The sequence below is a fragment of the Dromiciops gliroides genome, chromosome 5 (genome assembly GCF_019393635.1).
Source record: "Dromiciops gliroides isolate mDroGli1 chromosome 5, mDroGli1.pri, whole genome shotgun sequence".
Classification (NCBI taxonomy): domain Eukaryota; kingdom Metazoa; phylum Chordata; class Mammalia; order Microbiotheria; family Microbiotheriidae; genus Dromiciops; species Dromiciops gliroides.
The window spans coordinates 93,678,190-93,701,934 of record NC_057865.1 but is presented as its reverse complement, the minus strand read 5'-3'; the positions used below and the strand labels follow the sequence as shown (position 1 = coordinate 93,701,934).

At 40.4% G+C, this 23,745-nt stretch overlaps 1 protein-coding gene across 7 annotated transcripts; it reads left to right on the top strand.

The window, feature by feature from the left end:
• The first annotated feature begins 336 nt into the window (after positions 1–336).
• Positions 337–21,825, top strand: LOC122728045 (GTPase IMAP family member 1-like). Of its 7 annotated transcripts, none has more exons than XM_043966118.1 (5): positions 379–454; positions 3,174–3,232; positions 16,848–16,943; positions 19,042–19,090; positions 20,051–21,825. In XM_043966118.1, exons 4-5 carry the CDS (start codon positions 19,048–19,050, stop codon positions 20,950–20,952), a joined length of 945 nt encoding a protein of 314 aa, XP_043822053.1. In that variant the 5' UTR covers positions 379–454; positions 3,174–3,232; positions 16,848–16,943; positions 19,042–19,047; the 3' UTR covers positions 20,953–21,825. The 7 variants fall into 7 exon arrangements, with proteins under 7 accessions (XP_043822055.1, XP_043822053.1, XP_043822052.1 ...); XM_043966119.1 differs by lacking the exon at positions 379–454 and adding an exon at positions 515–584; XM_043966120.1 differs by lacking the exon at positions 16,848–16,943 and having other exon boundaries at positions 337–454.
• The last annotated feature ends 1,920 nt before the right edge of the window (positions 21,826–23,745 follow it).

Genomic DNA, 23,745 nt, shown 5'->3' with positions numbered 1-23,745 from the left:
AAGGTTGTGATTAAATTTTTTTGAATATTAATGAGTGAATTTACATAAGGGTCTTCTGGAGAGAAAGCCCCATCTCCTGGAGTAATGGAAAGAACATTGGATGTGGAATTTGAGTGTCTTGGTACAGATCCCAGATCTGCTATTTCCCACCTGTGTGACCCTGGGTTAGTCACATGTCCTCTAGGTAACTGTGACAATGAGAATTTAAGCACCAAGGCCAGCTAGCATTTGGGGACAGCAAATCATCCAGAAATACTGCTGATCTTTTCATGATGAACTAGAAGGCTTTATTCCAGAATACTGCCACAGGAGGGCTCCAGAGTTCAGTGGTTAGGGCCCCTTCCTGAGCTTTCCGAAGTGAGGACAACTTTGTATTTTAGAAGCAAAAGTGAAAGCAGCACTTCAGATTGCTTTACTAGCCCGGAGAAGACGTTTTCTACCTCTCTGGGAGAAGGTAAGCTGGGTTTGAGGCTGGAGAATAGCAGGGGACCTGGGAAGAGATTTGATCGGTCAGAGGAGTTGGGCGAGGGGACGCTGGAAGAAAAGGTGCATGGATTTCTGGTTTGGGGATTGCGAGAGGAACAGTGAGTCAGTTTCAAGCATGTTTGCCTAATTTCTCTTTCCTTTTGGCTGCTGCTGGTGGTGGGGGTGGTGGTGGAATGTTTGCTTGTATACTTCTTCCAATTTAATAACTTTACTGAACCTTAATGAAGGAAAGGATGCTTGTTCCAATTATTTTTTCCAAAAAAAACTCACCTCCTTGATTACCCCTCATTGAGATTGATTGTCTAGGACTTCCCACTGGTGCCCTGCACAAATATAAATATAGATATGGATAGAATTTTGGACTAGGAAGATGTAGATTCAAATCTCACCCCAGACATTTACAGGCTGTGTGACCTTAAGTCACTGAGTCTCCCTGGGCCTCAGTTTCCTCATCCGTAAAATAAGGAGTGTGGATTTGATAGTCTCTCAGGTCCTTTCAGCACTAAATCCATAGTAGCAGTGGGTGAGGCAGCCCTGCTCAGCATAGTCCCAGAATCTCAATGGCAGCTTCACTCTGTGCACAGGGGAGCCAGCCTGGGAAGGCCAGGAGAGCAGGACTGCCTTCTACTCTGTGGGGCAACTTTGCCCCCAACCACCCTAGTGCTTCAGGGACCAGACAGTATTAAAGAGAGGGAGGCTAGCTGGGGGCCTGCCTGCTCAGACAGCCTCATAGGAGGTCTGAATCTCAATGGGATCATCACTGATCTAGGGTCTGGGGGGGGAACTTCAACTTTCAAGGTTAAATACTTGAATTTGATCAGTTATAAGTAAGGAGTAATTGGGCCTTAGAGGGGACTGATTCATACCAACTAGACTCATGAGAAACTAACTGCTAAATCAGAATGACAAGTAGTTGATTTCAAAGGACGGTTTTTCTTGTAAGATTACAAAGACATATCTTCAAGGTTGACAATCTTAGAAACAGTTTCACTTTGGAGAGCAAATTACAGATCAAAAAGTGTTTGGTGAGAGTGGAATTAGGTCAAAGGAAGCAGCAGATTCTTTTAAAAACATATATATTTTATTGATATCTTTTGTTTTCATCTCCTAGATTTCCTTGCCCTTATATCTTCTTTTCCATCTCTCCTACCTGAGACTAAACCTTAAAAACAAATACAGTGAGGGCAGCTAGGTGGCGCAGTGGATAGAGCACCAGCCCTGGATTCAGGAGGACCTGACTTCAAATCCGGGTTTAGACACTTTACACTTAGTCGCTGTGTGACCGTAGGCAAGTCACTTAACCCCAACTGTGTCACAAAAAATAAAAAATAAAAATAAAAAAACAAATGTATTCACAAAGAGAGAAAAAGAGGAAAGAGGAAAGAAATTTATTAAAACTTACTGAGGGGCAGCTAGGTGGCACAGTGGATAGAGCACCAGCCCTTTATTCAGGAGGACCTGAGACACGTGACACTTACTAGTTGTGTTACTCTGGACAAGTCACTTAGCCCTCATTTCAATGCTAAACAAATAAATAAAATTTTAAAAAAACTTACTGAAACATCAGAAAAAAATCTGGTATCATATTTTGTGTTTTATACCTGAATACTGACCTCTGTTTTCTCATTTTTAGGAAAACTTGCTATTCATTATCTCATATCATTCAATTTTTATTGCTTTATGGTAGTTATTACTCCCATTTACTTTGATGTAGTTTATTATATTCTTGTGAGTGTGTACTGCTGCTCCAACATGCCTAGAAAAGTCAAGGCTGTTTTGCATTCTTGGTCTCCTGTTTCAGGCCTCCTCTTTGGTCTCACTCAACATTGTTGAAAAGAAAGCTCTTTTAAGTCTTAAAAGATTATCAAAATATGAGCTATATTGATGGGTCTCAGATATTTCAGAGGGCCCCATTGTTAGAACATTCTTCCTTATGTCCCTGTATCTCCCTGATGAAATTTGAGTGATATCCTGAGGAAACCAGATTTGTTTGGGGTACTTCATGAGGAGGCCTGGGCATCCCTCCATCGTTTTTGTATTAACAGAGCAGAATGCAGAATGCTCAGCCTTCCTTCCCTAGTCTAGAAGAAACCTGCCTTGCTTTTAAAGTCGTGCTAAAGTCACTTTACAATTTACAAAGCTTTAATGAATGCATTCTATGAGCAAGACACTGTGTTCGACTCTGTGGAAGAGTGTGTGTGGTGACTGAGACAAAAGTCCTCCAGGATTTTAGAATCTCATAGTGACAATATGACACATAAATAAGTCTAATTTAAGGTAAAAGAACTAGGCCTTTGAGATTTACACAGCCCACACATACATGAGTTCAGAGGATGGTAGATCATCCCTACTTAGGATGATCTGGGAAGGCTTCCTGGAGGTGGTGGTCCTTATTGATCATCCTTGCCCCTGTAATTCCTGACATTTACTATCTATGCCACACAGTCAAGGCTTATTTCATCTGTATAAGTCTTATCTCCCCTTCCCCCCAAAGTAGATTGTCAGCTTCTTGTGCACATCTCTCATATTTCATTTGTAACTTCTGCAGGGCTATTCATAGTTATGGGAATACAGGTACAAAACAGGTGATGAATACAAATTTACTGATTAAATGTTAGTATTTCTATCAATGTCCAAAAAAATGCAGATGAGTATTTGTCTTTGTCTCTTCTCTCTCCCACTCCCAGCCTTGGTACCTCACCATTGTCCAAAGATGGGATCCAGTTCGAGTACACCTGCCAGCCCAGTGAGTATCATTTCCTCCATTCCTCATACTCTAGTGCTTACAAATCATAGGTAGACTCCAAAAGGCTCAGAATGCCTAGGCCACCAGAGCTAGTCCATTGGACATCTACATGTCTCAGAGAGATGGGGGTTACCTTTTGGAGCCCCATGGACACACTGGAGCAGTTTCATTTATGGGTCATCCCACATCATGACAAGGGAATATTTCCATGAAAGTCACCTAATCAATCCTATTTCCCTGCGGAGGAAATGTTCCCCAAACCCCACATTTAATGGCCCCATAGTAGCTTTTGGAGAACACCTTAGTACTACTATGCTGACCTCTAAATAAATTACAAAGATAAAACTCTGAATATGTAAAATTTACTAAAATGTCTATATAAAGTGTCTCTTACTATACAGTAAGAGACAGGGCTGTCTAGTGACTCTCCAGCTCCCATTTTGTGCCTTTCCCTCTAAAGTGCCCCTTTTTGTGCTTTGTGATTCTCTCTGGAGGAGATATAAGACCCCCCGGTATGGAGCACCCCTGAAATATGCAGATCTTCCTCCTTTATATTGCCTTCATCTCTCTCTGTTATCCACATTAACCCATCAGTTGTGCCACAGTCTCACCTCTCAGCCAGCAGATCATCTGATCAATTTATCAAATCTATGGTATAAATGGATGACAATGATTTAATGAGATTCCCTTTTAAAAAACCACATCCTTTGCATTTCAAGTTTTTCAGTGCTTTGAGCTAGAGAAATGAGTGGAAGTGAGAGTATGTTGGGCCCTTCTCAACTCCTTTCCTTCTCCCTTCAAAAAAGGAAATTGTGCCCTAAGGCAACTCCTAAGTCTGCCTATGTGGACAGTGCTATCTGACAGTACAATTAAGTCCTTGATTCATAAACTGTTAAAACTGGAAGGGACATTAGGAGTCATTTTGTCCAACTCCTTCAGTGATGAAATGAGGAATCTGAGACCCAGGGAGTATAAGCCTGTGCACAAATGGCTGTGGTATGAGACTGTATTTGACAAATTTGATCTGAGTAGTACAAAGTCCCATATGAATAGCACCATTGACATTGGCAGCACCCACTAGAGTTCCATGAATTTTAAGATTCCCTTATGTCATCACAACCAGTTGTCATTCCACCTCTCCCTCTGCCTTGCAACTCCAAAACCTGTCCTTTACCTTCACCATTACCACTAATTCTCATGCCCTTCCCTTCTCTCCCATGCTATCACCCCTGCACTGGCTGTATTTTCTCCCTTCCCTATCTAGATCCTTTGGTGAACCAGTTCATGTCTACACTGTCTTCCTTTATGGAGTTTCTTGTCTCCTTATTCTATCATCCACCTTGCCCTACCAAGCCTCAGCCTTCTGTTACTCCCACCATCTGCTGCCTTTGCTTCTAATCTCATGCTGCTGAAAGAAGCTGGAGAAAACTCAAAACCATGCTGACTGGGCCCATTACAAGTTTATGACATCTATTCTCAACTGAGACCTCACTACAAGACAATCCTTCCATACCCCCATAATTAACTTACTATGCTATTTCCTATAGTGGCTTTTCCAAAACTTTTTATCTCTTCTTAACTTTCCCAAGTCTCCTTCTCCATAAACCTTCATCTCCCTCTATCCCTCAAGGCTCTCTTCTCTTCTCTTTCTATACTATTACCTTTCATGGATTCCATTATCATGTTTTTGCTGAAGATTCCTACATCTACTTATCCAGCCTTGACAACTGTCTTGACTTCCAGTCTCACATTTATGTCTTCCTATTGGACATCTTGAATTTGGCATCTCATAGACATCATAAATCTACTTGGTCCAAAACTGAACTTATCCTTTACCCTCAAGATTTCCTCTCTTCCTAATTTTCCCATTATTGTCCATAGTACTGTCATCTTTCTGTCTTGCATACTAGGTGTCATCCTTGACTCCTTACTCTTACTCCCCTACCTCCAATTTGTTTCCAAGTCTAGTTACTTCTACTTGCATAACATCCTTTGTATCTATGTGCACTTCTCTCCACTGACACTGCCATTACCCTAGTACAAGCCCTCATCACTTCACCTAGGACTATTGCAATAGCTTTCTTTTTAGGCTCCCTGCCTCATGTTTCTCCCTTGTGATGTAGAAAATTTTGAGAGACATAGGTTCTGGGTAATTTAATCATTTTAATAATAAGGTCTATTAATAAAAGGATGGTCATTGGACATCTCTCACAGACCAAAGACCAAAATGGGGTGGACTCACAGCTTGAATTACCTTCTTTTTTTTATATATTACCTTCTAACTGTAGTTGGGCCATCAAAGAGCAATCAAATCTAATTGGTTGATGTGATTGTAGGTGGGCTATATTAAAACAAAGGACTGCAGGTCCTTGAAAAGTATGTCGGGGGCAGCTACGTGGTGCAGTGGATAAAGCACTGGCCCTGGATTCAGGAGGACCTGAGTTCAAATCCGGCCTCAGACACTTGACACTTACTAGCTGTGTGACCCTGGGAAAGTCACTTAACCCTCATTGCCCCACTTTAAAAAAAAAAGAAAAGAAAAAGAAAAAAGAAAAAAAGAAAAGTATGTCTGAATAAGGTCATCAATTCAAAGGATATTGACTCATCTAAGGTGAGCTGAACACAATAGCTTCCACCTGGGTGTGGTCTGGTGCAGGAAAGTTAGTCTAAATCTCATCAGGAAAATCCTTCAGGAAAAACAGGAAGGACTTAGAATGAAAGGGAGCATGGTGGGGAGGTAAGGAGGGCTCTGAAAGTCTCTAAGTTATCAGTTATTAATAATTATTTCTCCCACCCTGCTCTAGTCTGCCCTCCCCTCAGATGTCAAATTAACCTTTTTCAAGTGCAGGTCTGACCACTTCATCCCCCCATCCAATAAAGTCCAGTGGCTCCTTCTCACCTCCAAGAGGAAATACAAAACATTCTAGTTTGTTGTTCAAAGCCCTTTATAGCCTGGTCCTTTCCCACCTTTCCAGTCTTCTCCCATCTTTCTCTCCCCCACATACCCTATGATGATGCAGTGACATCCCCTGACTCCAGTCATTTTCACTGGCTGAGCCTCATGTGTGCAATTTTCCCCTCTCTTTTCTCCATCTTCTGCTCCCCCTGGCCTTTTTCAAGTTGAAGCTACAATCCAACCTCCTAAAAGAAGCCTTTTCCAGTCCCTGTAATCTTAACTCTTTCCCTTTGATGATTGTCTCCAATCTAGGCTGTCTATAGCTTGGCTGGGCATAGTTGTTTGCATATTGCTGCTCTCTTTATACTGTGAGTCCTTGGAGAGCAGGGACTAATTTTGGTTTTTCTTTTCATCCTCAGTGCTAAATACAGTGTCTGGCATTTAGTACATACTTAATAAATGCTTGTTGACTGATAAAATTCTATGGTGGTTCAAAAGAGGGAGAAGTCACTTCTAGTTGGGGTGATGAGGGAAAGTTTCAAGGAGGAGGTAGCTTTTGAGGTGAGGCTTAAATGATGCATAGGATTTGATAGAAGACTGAGCAAATACATTCTGTGTGGAAGGAAGGGCAAGAGAAAAGACTTCAAGGAACAAATAACCTTGGGGAATGGTAATTCATATTGTGTGGCCTAGAGGGTATAGGAGGATTAGTGGGAAAGGAAAACATCCTGGCTGGCTAGAACCAGCTTCTCTGGAGAGCCTTGAATGTATAACTGAGATAGACAGACTTAGTGCCATAGATTATTATTAATTTTCTTTTGGTAGTCAGTATCTTCTTGTGATTAGACCTGTGCATTAGGAAAATTAATCAAGGAGCCCTGTGAAGCATGGATTAGAGAGGAGGGAGACTGGTGTTGGGGAGAAGTCTAGGAAGATTTCAATAGTCCAGGCAGGAGATGATAAGTCATAACTAACCAGGATAATGACAATGAGGGGATGGAATTGAGAGGTGGCAAAGGAGTCCCTACTTTCCTCTTTGCTTGAATAGGCTGAGTTCTCTCCAGCTTTATTATTATTATTATTTCTTACCCAATGGCACCTGTGTGGTGTCTTGAGAGGCTCTGGGACTGGGAGAAAGAGGAAAGCACAAAGCTGAAGAATAAAATGTTCCCTGCTTGACCAGGGATGGAAATCCTCCCAATGACTCTCAGGGACAGGGACTTATCTGGCTATCTTCATATGCCAAACAATAGTAAGCAAGTTTCTGAATCACAGTTTTAATAGGGAACTTAGAGATAACCTCCTTTCCTTTCAGATGAGGAAACTGAGGCTCGGGCAGATAATATGACTTGCCCAAAGTCACACATTCAATTAATGACAGAGATAAAAGTAAACAGCTTATTCTGCTTCTAAGCTCAATGCTTTTCCCCCTAGTAAAATTCAAAACTGATTGTTTCCCAAACTCTATTAATGGGGATAAAGAGAGGGACAAGAGATCTGCCATGTTGTACAGAGAACTAGGGATTTGTTTTCATTTCTGCCACAAATGATTTCTGCAATCATTTGTCAAAACATAACATGAAGTGCCAGTGCCTTGAATAACTTGAGTTCAGTCAAGAGTAATGCACAATACATCATGTTTATTATAAAGGAAGTTGTAAACGTCTAGGGCCAGGGATTGCACTGAGGCAAGACTGGTAGGAGCTGTTCACCCAGAACTGCCTATACTTATAGGGGTATAGGAAGGTCCCTCAAAAGCCGGATCATGGTTCCCCTTTGGCAGTGTCATGTGGGGCTCCCCCATGTTGTTAGTGAATCAGCCTCAGTGACCAAGCTGACTAGAGTGCTATGATTAGGGCTGACTAATCAGTGGACAAAATCATAGGCTTTTTAATACAATTTTTGAAGGGTATAGTTGTGTGCAAAGGGAGGAGTTGGAGCTTTATCTGGGGTACTCACATTGGGTAAGCTCAGACTGTACCTTGGGGCCACCTAAACTTATCTATATGAAACTTATGCCTAGTGGGTGTAACCAGTGTGTTATTTATATGTTTCTTCTTCTTTTTTTTACTTCATAGTATTTCATTTTACCCCAAAGTACATATAAATTTAGTTTTCAACGTTCATTTTTGTAAGATTTTCCATTCCAATTTTTTTCCTTCTTTCCTAAGACAGTAAGCAATCTGATATAGGTTAAAAATCATGTTAGACATATTTCCATATTGGTCATGTTGTGAAAGAAATATCAGAACAAAAGGGGAACACCAGAAGAAAGTAAAAACAAAAAACAACAAAAAAATGAAAATATGCTTCAATCCACATTCAGACTCCATAGTTTTTCTCTGCAAGAGGATAGCATTTTCTTCTTTTCTTTTTCTTTTTCCCTTTTTTACCCAAATGCTTCATGGCAGTTTTCCTTTCACTTTAAATGCTTTCTCATAAAAGTCCAGAATTGGAGTGGATTATACTCAACCACCTCTAATCATTACCATTTTTTTGAGCACCAATGAGGTTTAATTGACTTGCCCAGGGTCACACAGTTACCATTTAAAGGAAATTCCTTCCTCTTCCTCAGTATAAATCTGCTGTTGTTTGTTCTTTATTCTTCCCCATTCTTTTTTTTTTTTTTTTTTTTTGCTGGGCAATAGGGGTTAAGTGACTTGTCCAAGGTCACACAGCTAGTGAATGTCAAGTGTCTGAGTCTGGATTTGAACTCAGGTCTTCCTGAATCCAGGGCAGGTGCTTTATCCATTTCACTACCTAGCTTCCCCTGTTTGTCCTTTATTCTTGAAAAAGACCATGACATCAGGGGTGATGTCATGACTTGCAATGAATTGGATTTAAGTGAGAAAGTGCTGTGCAAAATCACCAATGTCACTCTCTCCTCCAGAGCCATCTGGGTCCAGTGACAAGATATATATCTGGACAACTAGAGATGGCCCTGGATATTTAAGGCAATTGGAGTTAAGTGACTTGCCCAGGGTCACACAGTTAGTAAATGTCTGAGGTGAGATTTGAACTCCTCAGGACCTCTTGACTTCAGGGCCAGTGCTCTATCCACTGTACCACCTAGATTCCCCTAGCATTTTCCATCATGAATCATTTGGAATTGTCTTGGATCATTGTATTGCTGAGAAGAGCTGAGTCTATCACCGTTCATCATCATACTGTGGATGTTTCTATGTATAATGTTCTCCTGGTTCTACTCACTTCACTCACCATCAGTTCATGTAAGTCTTTCCAGGTTTTTCTGAAATCTGTTTGTTCATCATGTCATATAGCACAATAGTATTCCATTACATTCATTATATGCTTTTTTATATTAAGAAAGGAGTTATTTTGCTAAAGCGGGGGAGCACATGCCTTGAGGTTACATTCACATATAATATGGGGGCTTTAAGAATTTAATTAAGTTGTGGAAACAGATGACAAGGCAACATCCTCTGCTGTACCCATTTCTTTGTTCTCCATTTCTATAGCAACTCTTTTTATGAGAGGGAGTCATAGGATTCACACATTATAATATGACATTAAACTACAACCAAACAATCTTAAACAATATAAAGTTTATTGTTCTCACAGGGTCATTGCCAGAAATGGCTACCTAGGAACCAAAGCAGACATGTCAGAGACTGGACCAGACTCCCACAGATGTAGGCAGCCAGCTACCCATGTGATCTGAGCCACAATGTTTCCTTACCCAAATTCTAATCTTTACTGGCCTACCAACAGGTCTGAAATGACACCATTAAAGCTTCATTCCTTTGGGTAAAACCATTGCATTCCATGCAATGGCTTTTAAAATATTAATGGCCCTGGGAGGGATAACACAGCAAGCCATTTTCTGTCATTAAAATCTTAGTATTAATTAGCTTATCAGAGATTAACAAGTCAGTTACCTACCTGGACCCTAAGGAATAGAAGAAAAGGCAGTAAAGTTTCATTCAGTGGAGAAGGGAGGGAAAGGTCCTGAACCCGCAGCCATGCCAGGGGAAGACCTGGTCAATCAAGGCCAACTTGAAAACTCTGGATGTTCATTTCAGGGAGGCCAAAGAATGGAAAAGAGTTCATGGAGATACTGGAGAGCACCGAAGAGAAATGGAGATGACTTTATGGCTTTGACAGGGGTTGATCCTAATCAGAGAATTGAGGAGAGGAGCTGAATGGATTTGTCCTCCTCTATGGTCTTGAGCAAGGAGTAGAGGCTCAGAAAGCCAAAAACTATTGGCTAAGTCAATAGTTTCACCCAAGTCAACTCCACCTTCAGGAACATCAAAAGGACTAGGTTTGGTTGGTGGATAAAAGATTATCATTTGAAGAACACGTAGTTAGTGTGTACATAATGTATGCCCACTGCTGTGTTAGACATAGTGGAAAAGAAGACAAGGAGAAGATATAGTCCTTGTCTTAGGTTTAATGGGGGGGAAAAGAGGAACACACAGAGAACAGGACGAAGCCCTTATTATGACCTGTCTATGTGCCATTCACTCCGCTGGGCACTGGGAATACAAAGACAAAAAGGGAATCCTCAAGAAGCTTGTCTTTGTCAACTGGACCCAAGGCAGCCTGTACCCTGTGGACGGCCAGAGCTGAACAGAGCAGGCTAGAGACAGGAGAGTCAGGAATCAAACAGAAGTTTAATTTCAAAGTGAGGGAAATGACTTGCAAGCAAGGAGTTGCTATAGACACATATGCCAGGGCTCTGCCCTTGGGGGTGACCCAAGGCAGTATGAGGACATTTTAGTACTTATACCAATGGCTATGCAGTGAGCTGCAGCCCTGACATTGAGGGGGTAACAGTAACAATGAGAAAAGTCGATTCATAGCAGGACTTCATGACCAGAACCTGGGTACTTGCCTGAGCTCAGGGTACAGCTTTCTTGTTGGGCCTTACCTTTGGAAAACAGGGTGTGTCCTTATAACATCTTGACACCTTCTAAAAGGAGAGAAAAAAATATGCTTATAGCAAGAGTCAGCTTCACCTGTTGAATGGGGATTCAGGAAGATCTGGATTCAAATTCTGCTTCAGAAACTTGCTATATGAAACTGGCTTAGTCACAACCTACTTGTGCCTCAGTTTCCTTATATGTAAAATGAGGGCTTCAGACTGGTAAGGTCCTTTTCAGTTCTAGATCCTTGAACCTAAAAAGCAAATACTAAATAAGTACCAGACAGTTTTGGGGAAAAATCCATCATAATTACAAAAGGCCTTATGAAATAGGTGTCATTTGAGCAGTACATTGAAGGAAATAAGGGTTTCTAAGAGGTGGAGTTGAGGACAGAGTACATTTCACAATTGGGACTCAGCCTGCACACCCATATGGGGACACACTGTGGTTTTTGCTACCTCCCATCACGTTTGCAAGCCCATCTCCGGAGGAAAGCTATTTTCCCTAAATTACTTTGCCTGTAATTAGGGAAAACTTCCAACAGTTTGAGCTGGTGCCTCAAACATTATAATTAAAAGACAATGATCATTTAGCAAGCATTTAAACAAAACTGGCAATGAATTATAACTTGGTGTCTTTCCCACTAAGCTCTAACCATCAAGTTAATAGCTCACATTCATGTACTGCTTTAGGTTTAGGAAAGTATTTTGCCGATTTTACCTTATTTTATTTTTAGAACAACCTTGGGAGGTAGATGCTGTTATTATCTCCATTTTGCAGATGAGGAGACTAAGGCTGACAGAGGTTAAGTGATTTACCCAAGTAACTGAGACTAGTTTTAATCCCAAATCTTCCTGAATCCATGACAATGCTTTTATCAGATTTTCCTGACGGCAGGTCCAGCACTTTATCTACTGTGCCACCTAGCAGCCTTACTTGTTAATTCCAATCTGTCTTTCTCTTTGTTTCTCTCTGTCTGTTTCTGTTTCTCTCTCTGTCTCTGTCTCTCTCGCTTTCTTCCTTTTTTAAATTTCCAGACTATATCAAACAGTTCTTTATAATTCAGTGCATTTCTTTTTACATTGAGTCAAAAGTGAGTACTAGGAGGTATACACAGTTTTAAGGTTCTGAGGTTACAGGCTAACTAGGCATCTACAATCTCGTCATTTCTAACAACTTCCCTCCTGTAAGTGCTCTCCCTCACCCTTCTTTATTACCTAGATGATGGGTTTTTCAATGAGGCAAATTTATCCCCACAGGTCCCTGGTGACTATGAGTCTGATAATTCCCTGAGGATTGTACTAGTTGGAAAAACCGGAAGTGGGAAAAGTGCAGCAGGGAACACCATCCTTGGGGAAAAAAAATTTGTATCTGAAATTTCAAATAATTCAGTGACCAAGAAATGTCACAGGATGGTAAAACCGATGCCCAAGGAAGACCTTGTGGTTATTGATACGCCTGGACTGTTTGACACCGAGGAAAGACTGCATACCACTTGTGATGAGATCAGTCGCTGTGTGATCCTTTCTTCCCCAGGGCCACACGCAATCATTCTGGTACTGCGGTTGGGGCGCTATACTGATGAAGAGAAGCAGTCTGTTTGCTGGATCAAAGCACTCTTTGGGCCCTCTGTCACAAAGCACATGGTGGTCTTGTTTACTCAGAAAGATGAGCTGGAAGATATGGAACTGGATGATTTTTTAAAATCCTCAAGTGTGAACCTCAAAATGCTCCTTAAGGACTGTGAAGGACGATACTGTGCATTCAATAACAAAGCCAAGGGCAGTGAAAGAGAAGCCCAAGTGAAAGAGCTGCTGGATATAATAGAGAAAATGAGGCAGGATAATAAGGGGACATATTTTTCAGATGCCATATACAAGAAAACTGAGGAAATGCTGCAAAAAAGAAGAGAACAACTGAAGGCAATATACGCTCAGTGTTTAGAAAATGATGTTCATGAAGTGGAAGAAAAATATGCTGAGATCCCAAACCCCACAGATGAGGACAAAACCCAAAAAGAGTCTAAAATAATAGAGTTAAGGCAAAAGTATGAAGAAAATATGAAAAAAATAAGAGCAGAGGCAGAAAAAGACCAAAATATACTGGTAGCAATAGCAGTGCAAATTAGAACCTCAATTTCTAAAATTGCAGATTGGTTCCAAAGGTTTATGTAGTTGCTTTAAAAAAATGAACATACGTTCTTTTGTTCATAGCTATCCCTAATTTTTTTTTTGTAAACTTTATCTATATACAGAATTCCCTTAATATCATTCAAAGATAAGAATTATTTTTGGTCATGATACACTAGATGTAGAGTGCTAAAGTTCCCACCAGTGATGTGCCACATGATAGCTCACAGACTCCAACTCTCTTCTTTTATCTGAGCCTTTCTTTACGAGCCATGTATCTAGAAACCTGGGCCCTAAGTGTAGTCTGGGGCTCAGCCCCTTTAAATCCTCCATGAGTGGATAGGCAATAAATCACAAATAGATGTACATGTTTAAGTCATGGGTATGGTAGAAATCTTGAGGTCTGAGGAGGACCTGAAATTGGCAGATGATATTCTCATTTATTTCATGGTTTTTAATCCTTCTTTGGTTAAATTGCTTTAAAGCTTCTTTACTCCTGACTATTATTATCTGACTATTAGTCCCAGAGTCTACAGAAGTCTTCTTTGTCTACAGTTAATTCTGTGACTCCTTTTTACATTTAAAAATAAATTTTGTTTTCCTCCTAAGCACACGGTCTCACTTTTTCATTTTCATCTCTGCTCCTGTTCAGCTGCCACATCCAAAAAGGCTCATGTCTACTGCTTTACCAAATACAGAATGTGAAGTCCTGAGAAGTAGGGATTGTTTCAGTCATTGTACTTCTACCCCCAGTCCCAGTTGAGTCTGCCATATGTTGTTGTTGTTATTGTTTAGTCATTTTTTATTGTCTCCAACTCTTCCTTATCCTATTTGAGGTTTTCTTGGCAAAGATACTGGAATGATATCTCATTTCCTTCTCCAAATCATTTTACAGATGGGGAAACTAAGGCAAACAAAGTTAAGTAACTTGCCCAGGGTCACATAGCTAGTAAATGTCCAAGGCCAGATTGGAACTCGGGAAGTTGAGTCTTTATAACTTCAGGCCCAGAACTCTCTGCATTGCACCACCCAGTGAAAAGAGTGTATGGGACATCCTCTGACTTGACAGTTTTTGCAGCTGTTAGTCATTCCTCCTGGCTTTTCTCATGAAATAGCTTGAATTACAAGCCTTTATTCACTTAAGTCACCAGGAGGCCCCAGGTGCTAAGGGCATGAGAAATCAGAACCTGCTCTCTCTCACCCTCATCAGGAAACAGTTATTTTCCTTTTGACTAATCTAGCTATAGAAGCCAAAGATGACCCTGGCGAATTAGGTGAGGTATCTGCTGAATGATACTCAGAGGCCACAGTTGAGAGCCAAGCATATTGTAAACAATGGAAGCATTGTGAGATGAAGCAGACAGGTCTCTAAGAGAGCACACCTCCTTTGTGTATTTAAGATTTAAGATTTCTCCTCTGCAGCTTCTTCTCAAGCAGCTGAAAGACCTAGACAGTACATCCCCTCTCCATTTCTACAGTCCTGTGATGTATCTAAGTGTTAGAGACTTCAGCAGTATGACCCTATGGGGCAAGGCAGGGGGGAGGAACAGAGAGAGAATTCTTCCCCCTGGGGACCATGGAAGTAGATTCAGGCATCACCAAGTCATCCAAGTTTGCTTTGGGACTCCCAGCCTCCCTTCTGTGTACCACTTTTCTTCCCTGATTCTACTCTCAACTTGCATATCCTCCCTCTTCTCCTCCTCCCACTCCCTTTAAGTTCCCAATGCATTAATGCCTTATTGGTGGAATTGCGAAATGATCCAACCATTTGGGAGAGCAATCTGTAATTATCCCCAAAGAGTTAATAAACTACTTATACCCTTTGACCAAGCAATACCATTAATTGGTCTATTTCTAAAGATGATTAGGGAAAAGGGGAAAACCCTATATATTCTAAAGTACTCTCTTTGTAGTGGCAAAGAACTGGAAATTTCAGGGATGCCCATCAATTGGGGAATGGCTAAAAAGTTATGGTATATGTTTGTGATGGAATACTACTGTGCTATAAGAAATGATGAGCTCAATGATTTTAGAAAAACATGGAAAGGCTTGCATGAAATAATGAAGAGTTAAATGAGCAGAACCAAGAGAATATCGTATACAGTAATAGCAATATTGTTTTAAGAATGTCTTTGGGAAAAGAAAAGAATGACTTTGAGTGAGAAAGTTATTTTGCCAATTAAAAATACCCAAATTAACTATAAGGGACATATGAAAAAGAAACTATCTGCACTCAGAAAAAGAATTGATAGAGTTGGTTCAAGAATAATTTTACATATACACACATGCACCTATATGTGTCTCATGGTAGCCATATCTAAGGCAAGAGGTAGAAGACATTTACATGATTTTTGTTGTTTATTTGAAAGTCATATCAAATTGTACACAATAGATTTGTAGTTTCATGTATAATCATCTTTTTTATTTCACTGTGTTATGGAAATGCTTGTTTTATTCCATAAATTAAATTTTTTCTTTAAAAAATCCCCCAATGCCCTTATAATCTTTTCCCTATTTTCTTTCTTTCTTTCTTTCTTTCTTTCTTTCTTTCTTTCTTTCTTTCTTTCTTTCTTTCTTTCTTTCTTTCTTTCTTTCTTTCTTTCTTTGTTAGTGAGGCAATTGGGGTTAAGTGAATTGCCCAGGGTCACACAGCTAGTAAGTATTAAGTGTCTGAGACCTGATTTGAACTCAGGTACTCATGAATCCAGGGCTGGTGCTCTATCCACTGAGCCACCTAGCTGCCCCTTTTCCCTATTTTCAAAACCCATTTTGTGGAAGTTTCCATTTGCTGTCATTCACTTCTCCCTGTCTGTAAGCGGGCATCTTTTCTTAGTCTCTCACCAAAAGGGACTTAGATTGTGGTACCTGCTCTCATCCCACCTACCAGACTTTGGGCAAATAAATCTCCTTCTCACCCCAAGTTTCAGTTTCTTCTGTCAAAAGCAGGGGTTCTACTAGGTACCTCTAAGGTCTCTTCATGCTCTAATATGTTGGATTTTCATGACCATACTTCACCTTAATGGCAGCAGCCCCTGGTCAGCTAGGGCTATGAAGAAAGTAACTGAATTCTGGTGGGCAGGAGAACAATGGGAGGGACCCACAGCCTTGGCCAGGACCTCAGCAGATGTGGTGGGAGAGGTGAGCAGAAGCCAGGTCTTTGTCCACTTTGTATCTATCTAACTGCTGGTCTAAAGCAATTGGAATGACATCTATGCTCTGTAAAGTCCCCTTGAAAGCTTATTCTACCATTCTTGCCTATTTCCTGAAGGGACTAGAGTCCCTATTCACAAAGGACATGGAGTGGGGTTGGAGAGAGAGAAGGGCTGGGATGTCCCAGACTTTTTGTGATGATGGAATTACCATTCACTTTTTCAGGGGTCTTAGTGTTCTCAGTTTTATGTTGGTTAGAAGGCAAAAACTGCCTCATCAGGATTGCTTCCTGTTTGCCTCTGAGACACATAAGGGGAGTGGTGGGCTGTCAGGGTCCATGATTCCAAAGTCTCTGGAACTTCCCTAGACCTACCTATCTTCTTCTTGGCTTATCCTTGAATTCCCTTTTATAAAGGATGAAGCCTCCATTCAATCCTCCATACAATGAGGATTACTGTCTAATTGCTATTCCTAACACACAAATCTGACCATGACACTCAAACATCTTTAGTGGTCCCCTATTGTCTCTAACAAATGCCTCTATTTTGCAGGTGAGGAGACTCTGAGAGGTTAAGCTACTCTCCTTGTATCACATAGTTAATAAGGGCCTGTTCTAGGATTTGAACCACCATCTCCCATCTGATCAGGTATTAAGCATTGGTGTGTTAATCATACTAGAAATTTTTATTTTAAAAGATGCTAATTAGAAAAAAGGTCAAGAATATCAAGGGAATTAATTTTAAAAAATACCAAGAAATGTGGCCTAGCCATGCCAGATATGAAACTATATTATAAACTGACAACCATCAAACTTATTTGGCATTGGCTAAGAAATACAGTGGTGGACCAGTGGATTAGGTTAGGCACACAAAACAGAGAAGTAAATGAATATAACAATTTACTGTTTGATAAACGCAAAGACTCCAGCTTTTGCAGTAAGAACTCACTATTTGACAAAAACTGTTGGGAAAACTGGAAAATAATATGGCAGAAACCAGGCACAGACCAACTTCTTGTATCATTTCTCAAAGTAAAGTCAAAATGGGTATGTTATTTAGACATAAAGGGTGATACCATAGGCAAATTAGAAAAGGAAGGAATAGTTTACTTGTCAGATCTATGGAGGGGAAGAATTTATGACCAAAGATATGATAGAGAACATTATGAAATGCAAAATGGATAATTTTTTATTACAGTAAATTAATTTTTTTTCAAAAACAAAACCAATGCAACCAATATTAGAAGGAAAGCAGAAAGCTGGGAAACACTTTTTATAGCCAGCATTTCTGACAAAGGGCTTCTTTCTAAAATAAATAGAGAACTGAATCAAATTTTTAATAATACAAGTCAATATCAATTGAGAAATGGTCAAAGGATATGAATAGGCAGTTTTCAGATGAAGAGATTAAAACTATCTATAACCATATGAAAAATTATTCTCAAATACTATTGATTAGAGAAATGCAAATTAAAACTACTCTGAGGTACCACCTCACATCTATCAGACTGGCTAATGTGACAAAAAGGGAAAATGATAAATGTTGGAAGAGATGTGGGAAAATTAGAATATTAATTTATTATTTGTGGAATTATGAACTGATCCAACCATTCTGGAGAAAAATTTGGAATTTTGCCAAAAGGGTATGAAACTTTGACCCAGCAATACCACTGTTAGATCTATATCCCCAAGAGATCATTAAAAAAGGGAAAAGGGCCCACATGAACAAAAATATTTATAGCTGCTTTTTTGTGGAAACTGAGGGAATGCCCAATAATGGGGATTGGCTGAATAAGTTGTGGTATATGAAAGTAATGGAATACTATTTTGCTGTAAGAAATTATTAGCAGGCAGATTTCAGGAAAAGGTGCAAAGATTTACATGAACTGAAGCTGACTGAAGTCAGCAGAACCAATAGAACATTGTACACAGTAACAGAAACATTCTGTGTTGATCAACTATGACAGACTTAACTCTTAGGAATACAATGATCCAAGACAATTTTCAAAAGACATGATGGAAAACGCTCTCTACATCTAGAAAAAGAGCTATGCATTCTGAACACAGATCAAAGCATACTATTTTCATTTTTTGTTGTTTTTGTTGTTGTTGTTGTTGTTTCTTCTTTCTTGTGGCTTTTCACTTTTGTTCTAATTTTTATCTCACAACCTGACTAATGTGGAAATATGTTTAACATGATTGTAATGTATAACCCATATCAGACTGCTTATTGGCTTCAGGAGAGGGAGGAAAAGGGAGAAGGGAAGTAGAAAGGGAGAAAAATTTGGAACTTGAAATCTTACAAAAATGAATGTTGAAAACCATCTTTACCTGTAATTGGAAAAAAAAATAAAGTGTTCTTTTTAAAAAGATGTTAATTCTTATCCAAAGCAATGAATAAATTGTGGTTGAATTTTAGGCACCCATTGATGGAACAGAGGATCATGGAACTAGAAGGATTCTTAGAGATTATCTATCTAAATTACAGATGAGGAAACTGAAACAAATACTGGCTTGTTCACAGTCCTGAAAGATTAGAGAGGTCTTCTAACTCCCATTTCAGTGTACTTCCAAGCATGGATCATGGCCTCAGTCCGTGAAACAATCATAGTTGACTGTCAGTCATATTCTCTATTCTGTCTCTACCCTGCCATTGCTCTGTTCATATTCGTGATGCCAAGAGGAATAAGTCCACCCAAAGTTTCCACTATTTATTTAAATCTTACTTTTTTCTGTGACTGTTCCAGGTAAACATGAGAGGAAGAAAAGTGGCAAAGGATGAAGAAAATGCAAATGGTAAGTAATGTTTTTGAAAGGGCACAAATGCCTACTTTCTGCTAGAATTTCAAGTGGCAGGAAGATTTTAGTCTGGATTAGTACCTCCCCCACCTCCAAAAAGATGTGAAGGCTGATAGGATACACCTACTGTTCCCTAGAGGAAGAAGGCTCCATTTAGCACATTCTCTGTCAGCTCAGGTGTTTGAGAAATATTTGAGGTGAGTAACACATCCACCATATAAACTGGTATTAGCAGTAAGTAGCAAGGTTTAGTCATTTAAGGTTTCCAAAACACTTTACCCACAGTATCTTATTTGATCATTGTAACAATCTTGCAATGTAGGTGGTATTACTATTCCCCTTTTCACAAGTGAAGAGCTTGATGCCAAGATCATTTAAGGGATTGCCTGGAGTCATGGACATAGTCACTCTGAAGAAGCATTCTAACTCAGGTGTTCCAGACTCCACAAAGAGCACATTGTGCTACTCAGCTTTCTCTGTCATGTATTATCACTTTTTAGTGAGTAACAGTAAAGTCATATCAAACACAGGTTCTTCATGAAATTAATGATACAGGCACATGTCTATGGACTCAAAGAATGTAAGAGTAGGAGGGGCCCTAAGAAAGATGATTTAGGACAGGTAAATTCACCTGACAGAAAAGGAAACTAATTTTCAGAGAGAAGTTTCAATATTCAAAGTCACACAGGGCGTTAGTGAAAGAATGAAGTCTAGAGCCCAGGATACAACATGGAGCATTGTTGAAGGGGGCAAGCCCAGTGGCAAGGGCAGTTCTGGACCTCTGGGTGAGGGCCCTGAGAAAGAGGCAGAGGAGTCAATTCTGAGGGCTAGCTCTCACGATGAGTATTCTATTTTTGTTATTTTGTTGTTAAATGGAAAATCTAAGCCTCAGAGAGTACCCAATTCATCCTGAAAAGGTAGAGTTGAGTTCCTAATAATAATATTTGCTCCCTACAGACTCAGGAGAGGAGAGGCAGCCCCTACAAGATCCCAAGCTGAGGCTAATCCTGGTGGGGAAAAGTGGAACTGGGAGAAGTGCAACAGGGAACAGCATCCTTGGAGAGAATGTGTTTGTATCCAAGCTTGGGGCAGTACCAGTGACCAAGACCTGCAGTAACGGGAACCGAAGCTGGGGTAGAGAAGAAATCGAAATCATTGACACCCCAGATATCTTTAGCCTAGAGGTGGCTACAGAAGGTCTACTTTGTCCAGAAATCAGTCGATGTTACCTCCTCTCCTCCCCAGGTCCCCATGCCCTGGTTCTGGTGACCCAGCTGGGTCGCTACACTGCGGAGGACCAGGAAGCCATGAAGAAGGTTAAAGAGATCTTTGGGAATGATGTTGTAAAGCATACAATCATCCTCTTTACTCGAAAGGAAGACCTTGGTGGGGAGTCCCTGAAGGATTACATCCAGTTCACAGATAACAAGGCCCTGAAAGAGCTGGTTACACAGTGTGGGGGCCGGGTCTGTGCCTTTAACAACAGGGCCACAGGGAGGGAGCAGGAAGAGCAAGTGAATGAGCTGATGCATATAGTGAAGAGCCTGGTGCAGAAGAATAGGGGCATGCACTACACCAATGAGGTGTACAGCTTAGTGGAAGAGCTCCAATGGGCCAGTCCAGAGGAGAAGTTCAGAAACATTGGGGAGAAACTGGTTGAGTTTAAGGAAAAGAATAGGAAGTCCCAGATATCCCGGGCCACAGTAGTCTTCCTGCAGCTCAGACATTTGTATGAGTCAAGAAAATATCACCCTAAACTATGGGGATTCAGCATTGCCATCTTTGGCTTTTTTTTCCTGTGGCTAGTGATCCCGAGAGGTTTTTATGAGGGTTGGTTGGGTACCACCAGTCATGAATAACTGCTGGCTGGCTTCTGCCACCTTTATTAGTCACCAGAAGAAATTCTTCACAAACACTGCTTTCTAAACTTGATAGTCCCACAGCTATCTATCACCCTTCTGTGGGCTTCTCTATAGCATAGTCTGAAAAGTCTAGCTGATGTCTCATCCTCTTGAGGAAAACTTCCCAGTCAATGTCAACTCCCATGGTGAAGGAAGCTTAGTGCATTTAAAATATCAATGAATTTGTACTCAGATGACCTTGGTTCTAAATCTAGTTCTGCCCCTCATGGTCTATCTGAATTTGGACACATTATTTATTTTCTATGGGTCTCAGTTTCCTAATCTGTCAAATGGCAGTGGCGGGGAAGGGAAATAGATGATTTTAAAGGTCCCTTTGAGCTCTAAATCTATGAAATCCCTCCCCTGACTTTCTTTCATATGTGAATCTAGCTGCTGGGGCTTTGTTTCATACTTCCTGGTTCCATATGTATTTGATGTTCATGCTTCTCCATTAGACTCTGCAAGGTTAGTTGCCCACATTTGTACAGCACTTCAATGTTTCCTACAACTCTGAGGCAGTAGGGAGTGTGAGTATATTATCCATACTTTTTAGATGAGGAAAAAGACATAGAGAAGTCAATTTGCCCACAGTAACCCATCTGCAAATGTTGGAGCCAGCCTTCCAACTTCAGATGTAGAGAGTCCTTTCTACTTCCCTAAGCTGCTTCTCCTCTATCTCTGTTTTCCTACAGGCCCCAGGACATGTTAGGCATGGAGTAAACACTGGTTGGATTTAATTGAAACCTATCATTTCTATAAAGGAATATACTATGTAATCTAAAATCCTTTGGCTGATCATCATTAAAGAGAATTGATGATTGTGGACACAAATTTAGTGTCTTTTATATTCATTGCGAGTGATTTACTGCATCTAGATTGGTAAACTCTGGGGATTCTTATCCCAATCCCTACTTTCACTAATGACTTGTGTCTCCAGAGGTGAGGGTAGCTGTGTTTCTTCCTCAGGGGAGAGATCTCAACCCTGAGAAATTGAAGGGGAGAGTCTTTCTCTAATGTTATTGGTTCAAGCCCCCATTCTGGTGTGTACTCCCAACTACCAATTGTCAGTTATAGTTATACTATCTCTCATATTACTGATACCCTTTAATGATTAGCACTTAAGTATCATTTAACACATTAATAGCAGTTAGCTTTTATGAAGAGATAATTACAGAATAGGTGTAGCAAAAGCGGAAGTTACAAGGCCTTTCTTCCCAAAAACTGGGGCATACTCTCCCCTATAACAGCTTTGTCCTTGGGGAGAATGGGCTTCAACTCAAAACAATTTCTACCAAACATTTTCACCACTAAGTTCACTTGTGAATGTGGAAGCCAGTGGATGCATCATGGACACTCCTTCTTCCCATGAAGGGAAGTTAAGAAAGTCAAGCACATGTCACTCAGGACTCTGATCTCCACCAGCTTCAGCTGTCTGTAAAATGTGGCAGGGACTCCAGCTCCCAGCCCTTTGGTAGCTCCCTCTCCCAACTTTCAAAATTCATACTCCTTCATCTAGGAACAAGACAAAACAAAGTGCCAAAGAATATGGGCCCTGTGAGACCAGGTGGGAGCTAGGTAGTTGACAGGAGCTGGCCACTGCCCCTATTGCTATGCATTCCTTTGGGAATAGCAGAACCATGCACTCTTGGCTTCATGGGGGCTTTGAGTTAGAGACAGACCTCTGAGGTCTCTCTCTTGCTTGAAGGTGGCTCATTGCAGCTCATCCTCATTGTTCACCACCAGGAAAAGGATAAAGGCTGAGCTACCTGCTCAGCAGTCTTTTGTACACTCTCTCATAATCCCCTCGGAAGCATGAAAAATCAGTCTCTTCATCACATGGTTAATGGATCAGAAACAGAATCCCTAGATATGCGCTAAAATATATTTAGGGAATTAGCTCATGCTGAGCATGCTGGACATTCTCACAATTACTGGGCTCTCTTTGGCCCATCCCCATTACAAAACTATTAGGAGCCTGGCATCTTCAGAGCTGTGAATTGAAATCCTTCTCCTTCCAAGTGCTGTTGACAGGTGATCCTTCTACATGTTTCCTATCTTCCTACCAAGGCTGTGTATGTCTTTCAGAGAGTTTGCCCCAGGTTTTTGGACAATATTATATTCTGTTGCTACTTTTGTTATAAACCACTTCATTAAATAACTTTGCTTTGAACTAATTAGATAATCTAACTGACAAGTGGGGGCAAACTTATGGCAGTGGTGGGAGGAGGGTCAGGAGGGGTGCAGATCCACCAAGTATTAGGAATGAAGATTAGTCATTTGTTGTGAGTTGACAGATTCTACCATGCTTTACATCACTGTTAGCTTCAGGACATCCAAGGACAAACACATTCGATACTAATTACGTGTTTTAGTAAATTTCACACACACATATGTGTGTATATGTATATATACATATGCACATACTACATAAAATATATGTCATAGGGATCATAAACAGAATCCAGACATGTGGAAATAAGCAAGTCTATTAGTAAGATGGTAAATAGGAGCTGCCTAATACATAAGATAGCTTTCCTTAGGAAATGAAAAGCCATGCATTTTATTTAGAAATATTTTGAATTAAAAAGCAATGAATTAAAAAACAAGTTAAAGAAATAATCTCAGTGCTTTTGGGAAACTCAATGAAATGTTTTAAAGATTACTTTTTTTTTTTTGCAGGGCAATGGGGGTTAAGTGACTTGCCCAGGGTCACACAGCTAGTGTCAAGTGTTTGAGGCCGCATTTGAACTC